Source organism: Oratosquilla oratoria, chromosome 11 (genome assembly GCF_046742065.1).
Source record: "Oratosquilla oratoria isolate Oo_2021 chromosome 11, ASM4674206v1, whole genome shotgun sequence".
NCBI lineage: Eukaryota > Metazoa > Arthropoda > Malacostraca > Stomatopoda > Squillidae > Oratosquilla > Oratosquilla oratoria.
In genome coordinates, this window is record NC_134787.1 from 64,131,716 (window position 1) to 64,143,176 (window position 11,461).

General features: G+C 39.6%; 3 protein-coding genes across 3 annotated transcripts in view; all 3 read right to left on the minus strand.

The window, feature by feature from the left end:
• Positions 1–4,928, minus strand: part of LOC143029881 (uncharacterized) — a 14,551-nt gene extending 9,623 nt beyond the window's left edge. The window contains exons 1-2 of the mRNA XM_076193051.1: positions 4,804–4,928; positions 2,929–3,089 (exon numbers count right to left, since the gene is read on the minus strand). Of these exons, the coding sequence (XP_076049166.1) occupies positions 2,929–3,089; positions 4,804–4,848 (206 nt within the window). The 5' untranslated portion in view covers positions 4,849–4,928. The remainder of the gene's footprint in view (positions 1–2,928; positions 3,090–4,803) is intronic.
• Positions 4,929–6,498: 1,570 nt separating this feature from the next.
• LOC143030067 (ATP-dependent DNA helicase Pif1-like) lies at positions 6,499–9,656 on the minus strand. Its single transcript, XM_076193270.1, has 5 exons — positions 9,564–9,656; positions 8,318–8,561; positions 7,626–7,957; positions 6,834–7,340; positions 6,499–6,645 (listed from the first exon to the last, which is right to left on the minus strand). Exons 1-5 carry the CDS (start codon positions 9,654–9,656, stop codon positions 6,499–6,501), a joined length of 1,323 nt encoding a protein of 440 aa, XP_076049385.1.
• An 8-nt stretch (positions 9,657–9,664) lies between these two features.
• LOC143030068 (uncharacterized) lies at positions 9,665–11,081 on the minus strand. Its single transcript, XM_076193271.1, has 2 exons — positions 10,661–11,081; positions 9,665–10,431 (listed from the first exon to the last, which is right to left on the minus strand). Exons 1-2 carry the CDS (start codon positions 11,079–11,081, stop codon positions 9,665–9,667), a joined length of 1,188 nt encoding a protein of 395 aa, XP_076049386.1.
• Between the last annotated feature and the right edge of the window lie 380 nt (positions 11,082–11,461).

Below are 11,461 nucleotides of genomic sequence, written 5' to 3' on the forward strand. Positions count from 1 at the left end.
TTTTTTTTTTCTCTCTGGACGGGGTTCGAACCCGGACCGCCTACACATAAGAAAAGTTGTGTTTGGAACTTCCATACATTGAATTAAGGACTAGATACCCACGACCTAATACAAAATAAATACAAATATAAAACTTAAAACTAAGAGAGAGAAAACCAGGAAATGGCGACAATAAATATGAAGACGGGATGAGCAAAACGGTGGAGTATTTATTTGTAGGGCTACTGTTTTTATGTGTTACTGTTAATCTTTCATAACGCCATTAAGGTCCGCCATATTACTTATAAGTGACGGTAATTGGACCATTACTTGTACTTCATTGTAAGAAGGAAAGGACAAGGAGTGTGTTACACTTCATCTGTGTCCCAATCTGTTTTTTATGGCTTATTTTTTTCCGAATTCAATATTACCTTTCCAGGTCAACCCAGATCCTTCCTATGGCGTGTGTGTGTATATATATATGTATATGTGTGTGTATATATATATGTATATATATATATATATATATATATATATATATATATATATATATATATTAGTTTCAATTTTTTTCGTTGTTTTTGAGAACACGTCCTGACATGAAGTATCCACCCAAACGTGTAAAGATATGAAAAGATAATTAATAAGTAAATAAAATAAATAAATGAATTAATAAGTAAACAAATAAGTCAACAACACAACCCGTCCACTGTGCAAGCAGCTTTTTTTTTCCTTTGTTCTGGGAAGTACCGCGTAGAGCGATGACGTCATCACCGGGAGAATAGGAATTTAGTTTTTAAGTGTGTGTATATATATATATATATATATATATATATATATATATATATATATATATATATATATATACATATATATATATATATATATATATATATATATATATATATATATATATACACACCATTTTATCATCCCTTACAAGGGAATCACTCCCACCTATTCCATCCCCCATCTACTTCCATTCACCCCACTCCCTCCCTCTTATCTTGGCTCCTCCTGAATGGCGAGTCATCCCTGCATCTCGCCCACTGCCCTGGATCTGAAGCAGTGTCGCAAGACAGCACATCCACAGCAATGCAGCTTCATTTAATCGGTGACCCGCCTCTCCGTCCCCTGTGAGAAACCCCTTCGGACTGCGTCAAATTATTTTCCACACATACTCCCTCACCCCCCCCTCTCCCACCCAGTTTTTTTTCGTGCATCACAGCATCATCCATCCACGACTATTCTCCTTTCACTCCTATCTTCTGTTTTCTCCCGTCCTTCCTCAACAGTCATTCCCTCTTTCCCAATACCCCCTTTACCCCATCCATCCATCTCATCCTTGGTCGCCCGTCCCCTCATATTCACTCCCTCCACCTCTGCCTTTCACACCTCTTTTACTAATCTTTCTTCACTCATTCTTTCCATGTGTCCAAACCATCCCAATACTCTTTCATCAACCATATCTCCCAGCTAACTTTCTGCCCCCGTTCTCCTCTTCATCTTCTCATTTCTCACTATCCATCCTAGTAACCCCTATCATACTTCTCAGGCACCTCATCTCAAACACATACATACACACACATATATATATATATATATATATATATATATATATATATATATATATATATGTATGTATATATGTATGTATATGCATATATATACATATATAATGCTTACCTATTTGCAGGAATCACTGGGAAATTGAATAACGGAAGACCAATTCTCCCTAATGGCATCCTCAGGGTACCATACATATGTATGTATATAGGACCATGTACCTGAATACAACTAAATTGCACCAGACTCAAGAATGGGTACTTTATGCCCGACGTTTCCAAGGAAAGATCGAATATCTCCATCATTGTAACGTCTGAGGAATAACTCCGGACAGGATTCGAAACGTCTGAAATAAAGTACCTGTATGTCCGGTCTATTTCACTTATACCATCATGGTTCCTGGACTTCACTTTTTTCGTACATGAATATAGATATACATTGGGACATATCAATTCGAAATTTGGACAACGCGGAAACGACACAAGACGTCTGAGGTTCTCGCTTTGACAGTAACTACATACATACATATTCCAAAGGTTTTTTCCCCCTTACACGGGAGGTAGCCAAAAGACAAAGGCATAAAAACCACTCCCACCCATTCCATCCCCTACATACTCCCCTCCCCTCAACCCTTCCCCTCCCTCTCATCTTGGCATCTCCTGGATGACGGGTCATCCCTGCATCTTGTCCACTGCCCTCGGCCATTATGAGAAGTCACCTTTTACTTCTCTCTCGTTTCATACTCTTCATAACACGTTTATAAAGGTCAGGTACAGTCCTTGAGGAGGCCTGAAACTTGTTTGACTGGTATTGGAGTTGGAGTAAGGAGGGAGGGAAGGCACCCCCTCAGACTCAAAGGCGATTGGTGATGCGTGGCTGAATGTACAGTAGTAGTAGTACAATTAGGATTAGGAAAATTAATTTATACGAAGAAGAATTAACTAAGATTTGGGAAATAAATCATGATTAAGGACATTTATTAGGGTTAGGGAACCTAACCAACTAAATGAAAACTATATACAACAGTGGATATTTTGTACTTCATTACGTTTCTTAGCTTTCCACATAATCCCAGAGCCCCTTCCCCATTCCTTTTCTATCTTTCCATCCCAAATATTTGTTTATTGTTTATAGTACACATACAATCACGTGTGTATACATTTGTAACACACATGCACCCATACTTATGTATACTATATACGTATATGTAAACAACATTGGTATATGAGGAGTTGAAAGTATGTCTATGGATTGCAGGGCCAAAGGAAAATGAGGTTATGGATTGCATCACCAGAGTGTAAGAAGTAATTTTATATACTGTAAAGGTCAAAGGAAATTGCAGTTATGGGTTAACAGCATTTGAGAAAGAGAGGGACTGCTTACTGGAATAACTGAAGGAAGATGTCGGTCACAGTCGCCTCAGATAGCTTTTGCGTAGCTGTGATGCTCAGGGTGAATGCCACGACATCCGCTCCTCGCGCCACCGAGCGGACGTAAAACTCCTCATAGCTGCTCAGCGGCCTCACCCAACTTCCACCGTCTTTCTAGAAATACACAAAGGAATACATGGATAAATAGATAAATGGTCATAGATGGATATGTAGATACGTAAACAAACAAATAATAGTCTAGTGTCTATATCTGTGCGACAGTCGAAATTTCTCCCTAATTTTTCGAATCCGGGACATTTTCTTAAAAATATATAACTCATTCCTCTTCATGAAATCATACAGCATGTGAACTGAAGTCGTCGTGATGTACGGTATACGGACAGTTTCCCACATGGACATTTAATGTATATAAATGATCCTAAATCATTGGAATATTCATATAATTTTTATACATAGATTGAAATAGGCCTACTATGTATTTTCAAGGTCAAAGAAATCTTGGAATTTCAATAATAATGGGTATTTCCATTTTCCATTTATTTATATTTTTCTTTTAATATATTTATATTTGATCTTGAATTGTAATATCCATAAGTCACGTAAACCTATTCTAAGTTATAGCATCATCCTTATCGCACATTAATAATTATCATGAAATTAATAAAATGTGGGAAGGTGTCCTCTTGTATGTGGAAAAATGACAATGTTGGAAAATGGAAGTGTGAAAGTGTGATGTGGGACAATGTCCATGTGGAAAAATGTCCGTATACTTTATTTTCACTATTCTTGTGATCTTTGTGTCGTTTACAAACAAATTGGTATACCTTGGCGTACCTTCCATCATAGATAAGAAATACTGTGAGTGGGAGCGCCGAACTTTGCTCTCCATCCCGGCATTTTTATTACTGTCCAGATGTGTGTGTATTCACCTTGGTCTTTGGATCACGTGCTGGACTCATGATCGACAGCTATTTCCCTCCCAGAAGAGAGCTCAGAGCTCGTATAACCGATCTATGGGTAATGCTGTAACCTTACACGCACACACACACACAACTCCCCGCCCAAGAGAGTTGGAGTAACGACTCGAAGCGCAGCAATACTGGAATTATTTCAGCACTTGGCAGGATTCGAACCCGGTGTACATAACTGTAAGGACAATCGCGAATTAACTGTTCGCACAAAAAATGCACACGTTTCTTTGCATTGCAGGCATTGGATAAACTGAAATATTTGCGGCGCATGGGTTTTCATTATTACCCTATTCCTACTTTTGGTGACATTTAATATGTCATTGGTGGCCCACCAATATATATATATATATATATATATATGTATATATATATATATATATATATATATATATATATATATATATACGTTTTAACAACCACAATGCACTTTAATTCTAAGCCATCAAAGGCCAGCATGCTTGAAATTGAAATGTGGTACTACCCAGGACTCGAACCGGGTAACCTCATGACAAGTGCGACATTGACTTTACAACTCGGCCATCAAGATATATATATATATATGCATATGTATATATATATATGTATATATGTATATATATATATATGTATATGTATATATATATGTATATATATATATGTGTATATATATATGTATATATATATATATATATATATATATATATATATATATTGCTATAAGCCTTATTGTGAAAATTCGTTGCTCAGAAACATAACGCGTAATTGTAACGAAGATACAAAATTTCCAGTAAAAATATCAAAATCAGCTCGCTCTCTCCAAACACTATCAGAAAAAAAAAAAAAAAAAAAAAAACTACAAAGTTATTCGAGTGTTCTCTGCTTCGTTCCTTCACAACACAAACCACAGATATTCTTACTTGAAAACAATTCGAGAGTCCGGAAGTCTGCTTATGCCCGCCCATGAGGACCTCCGTCTGGCGATGCTCCTCCCTTGGTATCACTCCTCAGACTGACACCTGCGCTTGCGCAATGCCCTTCGTCGAGCTCGGTTCTGACTGCCTCACCAAAATAGGACTAAGCGCGGCGGAAGGAAGGAAGGAGTGGAGGAGGAGGTGAAATAGGCTGAGAAGGACGAAGAAGAGGAAAGGGGGGGGAGAAAAGAAAGGGGAAGAGGCGGGGGAAGAAGAAGAAGAGGAGGAGGAGGAAGAAGTGAAGGAGGAGGAAGAGGGAGAAGAAGAGAAGGAGGAGGACGAAGAAGAAGAGGAGGAGAAAGAGGAAAAGGAAAAGTAAGAAGAAGAGGAGGAGGAGAAGTAAGAAGAAGAAGAGGAGGAGGAGGAAGAAGAAGAGAAGGAGGAGGAAGAAGAAGAGAAGGAGGAAGAAGAAGAGAAGGAGGAAGAAGAAGAAGAAGAGGAGGAGGAAGAGAAAAATGAAAAGTAAGAAGAGGAGGAGGAGAAGGAAGAAGAAGAAGAAGGGGAGGAGAAGGAAGAAGAAGAAGAGGAGGAGGAGGAAGAAGAAGAAGAGGAGGAGGAGGAGGAGGAGGAAGAAGAAGAGAAAGAAAAAGAAGAAGAAGAAGAGGTGGAGGAGGAGGAGGAGGAAGAAGAAAAGGAAAAGGAAGAAGAAGAGGAGGAGGAGAAGGAAGAAGAAGAAGAAGAAGAGGAGGAGAAGGAAGAAGAAGAAGAAGAGGAGGAGGAGGAGGAGGAAGAAGAAGATGAGGAAGAGGAGAAGGAATCACAAGAGAGGAAGTGGGTTGACCACTATAACGTGCTTTATACATTCAATTCTGTCGAAATCCGGGCAATATTCTTCAGCTGCAGAACCGACGTTAGCCAGAATAAAATCAGTAAAGAGTTCTTCAATCGACGTCATCCCCCCCCCCCATTTTCCTGTTCCCTATGTTCTGTGTGTGTGATTCACCATGGTCTTGGATCACGTGTTAGACTCGTGATCGACAGCTCCCGGAAGAGAGCTCGAAGTTCATATATGACCGATCTGTGGGTAATGCTGTGACCTTACACGCGCACACACACCCAACTCCCCGCCAATGAGAGTTGGAGTAACGACTCGCAGCGCAGCGATATTGAAATCATTTCAGCCCTAGGCGGGATTCGAACCCGAACCACTGTAGTGGCGGTGTGTATGTGTGTGTGTGTGTATGTATGTGTGTGTATGTGTGTATGTATATATATATATATATATATATATATATATATATATATATATATATATATATATATATATATATACAAGCACCCGGCTCCGCCGGACCTGGCTACGCCAGGTGTGCTTGGCCTTCGGGCATTGATGATACACATAAAAAAGTTAATAAAACCAAAGATTTTCATCTGCCTTTTACTTAAAACACCTTAGAACTATACATTTAATGTAGTTTCTTCTTTTTTCTCTTGGGTGTGAGTTCTTCTTCGCTGTCCTCTTCTTCGCTGCTATTCTTTCTCTTTACGAAATCCTTCAACATGGTTTTAATCTCATCTATTTCGTAGACAATCTTTTCAAATCTTTCTTCGTTTTTGGTATCCTTAGCTCCAATCTTCTCCTCAATCTTCTCAATCTTCTCCTCAATCTTCTCTCCAATCTTCTCTTCGATTTCTTCAATTTTATCCTCCATTTCCCCTCGACTCAAGTAGTTCTCTTCTTCGAAGAGTTCTTCTGGTAAGATCATCGCAGCTACTTCTCCTTCTGTTTTCTCGAACACAGAACGTGATATGCTGACTATGGATTGATCGGGTTCCTCTTCTGGTATCCTTGAGGTTTCAGAGTTATCTTCAAAGATTAAATCCTCCAAAGAAGAAACTTTACTTTTATCTACATCACAGAACACCTCTTCATAAACGCAATTCACCCAAGGTCTCAACTCGTATTCTTCCCCTTTCTTTGTATATCCTGGAAAAACTATGAGGGAATCGTGGCTTGTAACTCTAGAACACGCTACGTATAGTTGACCGTGTGCGAAGCACTGTGATGAATCCAGTAGCACACCACACTTCTCAAACGTCTGCCCCTGGGACTTATTTATTGTCATAGCGTAACAGAGTTTGACAGGGAACTGGTATCTCTTGAAGGCTACAGGGGTGTCTGTTGCCTCTAAAGTAACTCTAGGAAGTAAGATCTGTGTGTTCCTGTACACACCAGTTAAAATCTTTCCAACAATAACGTTCCTTCTCAAATTTGTTACCATAACTCTAGTCCCATTACAGATTTTCGGAGGGCAAATGTTCCTCATAACCATCACAATTGCTCCTTCCTTCAACCTTAATTTGTGTGGAGGAATGGAAGGGCTATCCATATAATTGAAAACTGACTCCTGAACGTCCATCCCTTCTATTGATTCACAACCGACATCTACGCTCATGTAAACCACTTCCTTACCAATCACTTTATTGTACACAAACTCGTTAATGATTTCGACGTCGTTGTTCGTGGGAGATATTATAGCTCTCTTTTCAAAGAAAGAGACGTTAAATATGTTCTCTCCCATTCCTCTGTACACTCTTTCAACTAACTCTTCTCTGCTGTCAACTAACACCCCGAAACCTTCTCCGAAGTGACACTCTTTGTACTTTCCTTCTCCAACTTCTAATAATTTCTCTGCAAAGTTTATGTTTTCTTCGTCTTCACTCTTAAGTCGAACGTTCTTTATCAGTTCTAACTCTTCGAAGAAAGGCCAAAAGTAACTTGATTTCAGACAACTGTTCAACTCGTCGTTCTTTCCTCCTCCTCTTACAACTGGTAATATCTGTCTAAAGTCTCCAGCACAAACGAACGTCTTTCCTCCCATGAAAATATCAAGACCGGAAAGGTCCCTCAAAGTGATATCCAGGGCTGAGATTGTGTTCTTATTTGCCATCACTGCTTCGTCCCACACAATCAAAGAAGACATAAGAAGCAATCGAGCTAGTTCGGACTTGTGCTTTATGTTGCATGTTTTTCTTTCGTTATGTTCCATCAGTGGTATCTTGAACATATTATGGGCAGTTCTTCCCCCGTGAAGGACAGTAGCTGCTATACCCGAAGAAGCCACAGCTAAAGCCACTTTACTCTTCGAACGAACTGTGTCTAGAAGAAGATTCAAAAGGAAGGACTTTCCTGTCCCACCAGGTGCATTTAAGAAGAACACTTTGCTTTTGTTTTCCGTCTCACAACCAACACTTTCAATGATTTTATCGTAACAAATCTTCTGCTCTCTGTTTAATAGAGGGAGAGCTCTCTCCACTGTCTCGGACAATTCTTTAGAATTATAGGCTTTCTCCCTCCTTATCACGTTTGAAGACTTTTCTCCATTTCTGGAAGAAGGTAAGCCGTAGTGGACTATGTTTCCTCCTCCACAATTGAAAACTTGTTCTTGGATGTCGTCAAGAGCATCGAGGTATATTTCGTCGTTGTAATCCTTCAACCCTCTAAGATATAGAAAATCACTCGAGAAGAGATCCTTTGTTTCTTCCCAGATATCTTTCTGGTCTTCTAGATCCGAGAACACTAACATGCTAGCGTAAGTCGAACGAAGTTCTTTGCGGTCATTTGTGTAGTTTATTATCTCCAGGATAGTCTGTTTCCAAGTCTCTTCATCTTTTAAAAGACCCATAGCCTTAACGGCTTCCCTGTAAGTTCCGTAGAGTACACCGTCCACCATCCTGAGGTCTTCGAAGGATTTGGGACCTCTCTTGTGGGTTAGAAGCATTCTCATATAGAACAGTTCTACTGTCTTGTTCGTTACAGCTCTTATCCTTCCAATAGCGTGAGTGTTACCTTTCCTCTCCTCCCAACATGATTTCGGAATGCTGTACTTGAAGTAAGCAGCTACTTCGTTGTAAGTTAGGGTGGCTGCGTATTCGTTAACGCTACATAATTTGAAAAATGCTGTCAACTGAGTGTCTCTGTTTGCCTTCTTTTTTATGTCTGTCTTTGAGGAATCGGCGTTGAAGAATACTTCGTTTTCGTCCTTTAAATGGAGGTCCAGATTCATAACAGGAGGGTAACTACTGTGTATGGGGAATCTGAATATCTTCCAAGTTGCTTCGTTGGAGTTAACGAATCTTGCATCCGTGAAGTTCTTAATTTCATTGATTTCTTCGGTTCCCTCGGTTTTAGTGAATAGAACTCTGTCACATCCTTTGTTGACGTACTTTGTAACGTACGCTATAGCCTTAATAGAATTTGAACACTCTACGTTTATGTGAGAGTTAAATCTCAAGCAAAGATAGGGGTTGTAAGGCACCACCCATGAGTTGTCGATAGTTACTTCCTGTTCCTTTAACTTTTTCACAAAGGAGAAACCTCCTTCTCCCACAGCTCTTCTCCTGTAGAGAGGGTAGCCGTTGTTTCCGAATTTTATCGTTGAACGGCACTGTTTCGGAAAATCTTTCTGGCACGTCCCTCTATCGTTTTTCTTCCCATTACAACACACGGAGCTTTCATCGTAGCCTATGCACGGTCCGTGTATCATGTTAGTGGTAACAATATCATACAGTTCTGGGTGTTTTTTCTTGTCGGGTATCTCGGCGGATATTAGGCTCGAAACGGTATTTTCAGTCACTTTACGTTTCATCCATAGAAGAATGTGAACGTGAGGCAAGCCTCTTTTCTGCCACTCAATGCTGTACAAATGAGCTGAGACTTCTCCGAATATTTTATCTGTTAATAACTCTCTCATTAGTTGGTCTACCTTGAGTTTAAAAACACGACTAACTATATCTGGACGATTACAGACGTTAATAGTGTCGCCGTATAGTGTCAATTCTTTCCATTTCGGACTCATAGTGAAAGTTATGAAAAAATCCGGAGAACCGTATCTTGACACTTAGGAAGTAGCACTCGTTGTCCTTTATGGGCTGAATCACTCTTAAGAATATCGGACCTCTCTTTTCTGATTTCATGTTGGTTAAAACGGATATAATCTAATCGATTTGATTCAGCCTTCACGTAACAGTCAATAACGAACCTCTGGAACAGTGTTCGACATTGAAAGAGAGCTGTGAAACAGTTCTCTCTTTCCATAAACATAGAAGCGTAATATGCGCACGGAGAAATCTTCTTCTCGTTCCCAGCTTTGTTAGCCTTCAGAGACCGCAAAAGATACGTGTAACCCATATCTCCGTTGGGTATCAATAAAGGGTACTGGAACGGATCATAAAAGAAACTGGTGTGATCCACAAACCTAATTTTATATTTCGAATCCTTCTTGGGACTGGTTATCTTTATTAAAAGAGGATCGTGCTCGTCGTCTAGATTCACTATACCACCCACAGTCACATTTGATGTCGGAAGGTGGTAAACTCCTTTATGTTCCTTCGTTTCAAAGTTTTCAACCGCTTTAAGTTGGAGATTCATTTGTGGTATCTCTTTATGCTTTTCAATATGCAATGCTATCAGTTCCCTGGAGTTTTCTATTTCAGACAAAATCTGTCTCAAACACTTATTGTTTTCGAGAAGGTAGTTGAATATTATACGAATTATCTCCTCGTTCTCGTTGTACTCTCTTTCTTCTATTTCTCTTCTGGATTTAGTTGATTTTTTCTCCTCGCTTATAGGTGCTTCCAAAAACAACTTAGAGACTTTATAGGTTCTGAGTCTAATGTGTTCCTCTCTACTGTTATAGAAATAGAGATCTAGGAAGTTATCGACAACCCCGTTAGGTCTTCTCCGTAGGTTCTGAGTCTAATGTGTTCCTCTCTACTGTTATAGAAATAGAGATCTAGGAAGTTATCGACAACCCCGTTAGGTCGTCTCCGTTGGAAAACTTTTCTTCGTCCGAAAACATACCTCGAGTCTCCTTGTCTCCCACTAATAACTCTGGCCTCACATAACTGGTTCTGTGGTATATAGCACCCTTTATCTTGTACACCATAGCTTTTTCAGCTGCATTTTCCAATTTCTTGGATGTTGCAAAGGAACTGAAACTAAAGACAGTATTAAACCCGATTGTGTTCTCAAGAAATCTTTTAGAAAGAGGGGTAACACCTTCAAATAGTGATTTGAACTCTTCGTTTTTTATCTCAGAGGGTTTCACAGCTGGGATTTGTCCCGATCTACAACACAAACCCTCTGTCTCCCTTTTCCACCTTAAAACATCACAGTACTTGCACTTTACGTCGCCAAGTTTTCCAATGCTGTGTTCCACAACGTCGTAGGTGTCCCTTATTCGTGATTTCAAACCACTACAGTCTTCTTCGTAATCCGTCATTTCAAGTTTTATCCCCCCTTCCCAATGTTCCTTCTTTTCCTCCCGGACTTTTTCGAGTAACTTCTTATCTTCTTCTGTTACTAACATTATTCCTTTCTCTTGTCTTGCTAGTATCTCTTTGTATTTCTTCATTTTCTCTCTGTTATTTTCTCTATTGGCTCTAAACGTCTCTGTCTCGAGAAGTCTTTGTTCCCTCTCTTCCTTTTTCCTCCTTGAAGCTTCTACGGCCTCGAGTCTCTTTCTCTCTAATTCCTTCGCCTTTGCTGTAGCTTCTCTTTCCTTTTCTTCGGCTAACTTCTTCTTTCGTTCAGCTTCCTCCTTTCTCCGCTCTGTTCTTTCTTTCTCTTCTGCTTCTAACTGTATTCTTTTCTTCTTCTGTT

Excerpts from the sequence above, each read along its gene's own strand:
- LOC143030067 (XM_076193270.1), bottom strand. The coding sequence starts at position 9,656 with ATGAGTCCGAAATGGAAAGAATTGACACTATACGGCGACACTATTAAC. Across the intron at positions 8,562-9,563 it reads GTCGTGTTTTTAAACTCAAG|AGAGGTCCCAAATCCTTCGA; the intron begins GTAGACCAACTA and ends CTAACCCACAAG. Across the intron at positions 6,646-6,833 it reads TCGCACACGGTCAACTATAC|GATACCAGAAGAGGAACCCG; the intron begins GTAGCGTGTTCT and ends TGAAACCTCAAG.
- LOC143030068 (XM_076193271.1), bottom strand. The coding sequence starts at position 11,081 with ATGACGGATTACGAAGAAGACTGTAGTGGTTTGAAATCACGAATAAGG. Across the intron at positions 10,432-10,660 it reads GGGAGACAAGGAGACTCGAG|CACCTATAAGCGAGGAGAAA; the intron begins GTATGTTTTCGG and ends TGTTTTTGGAAG.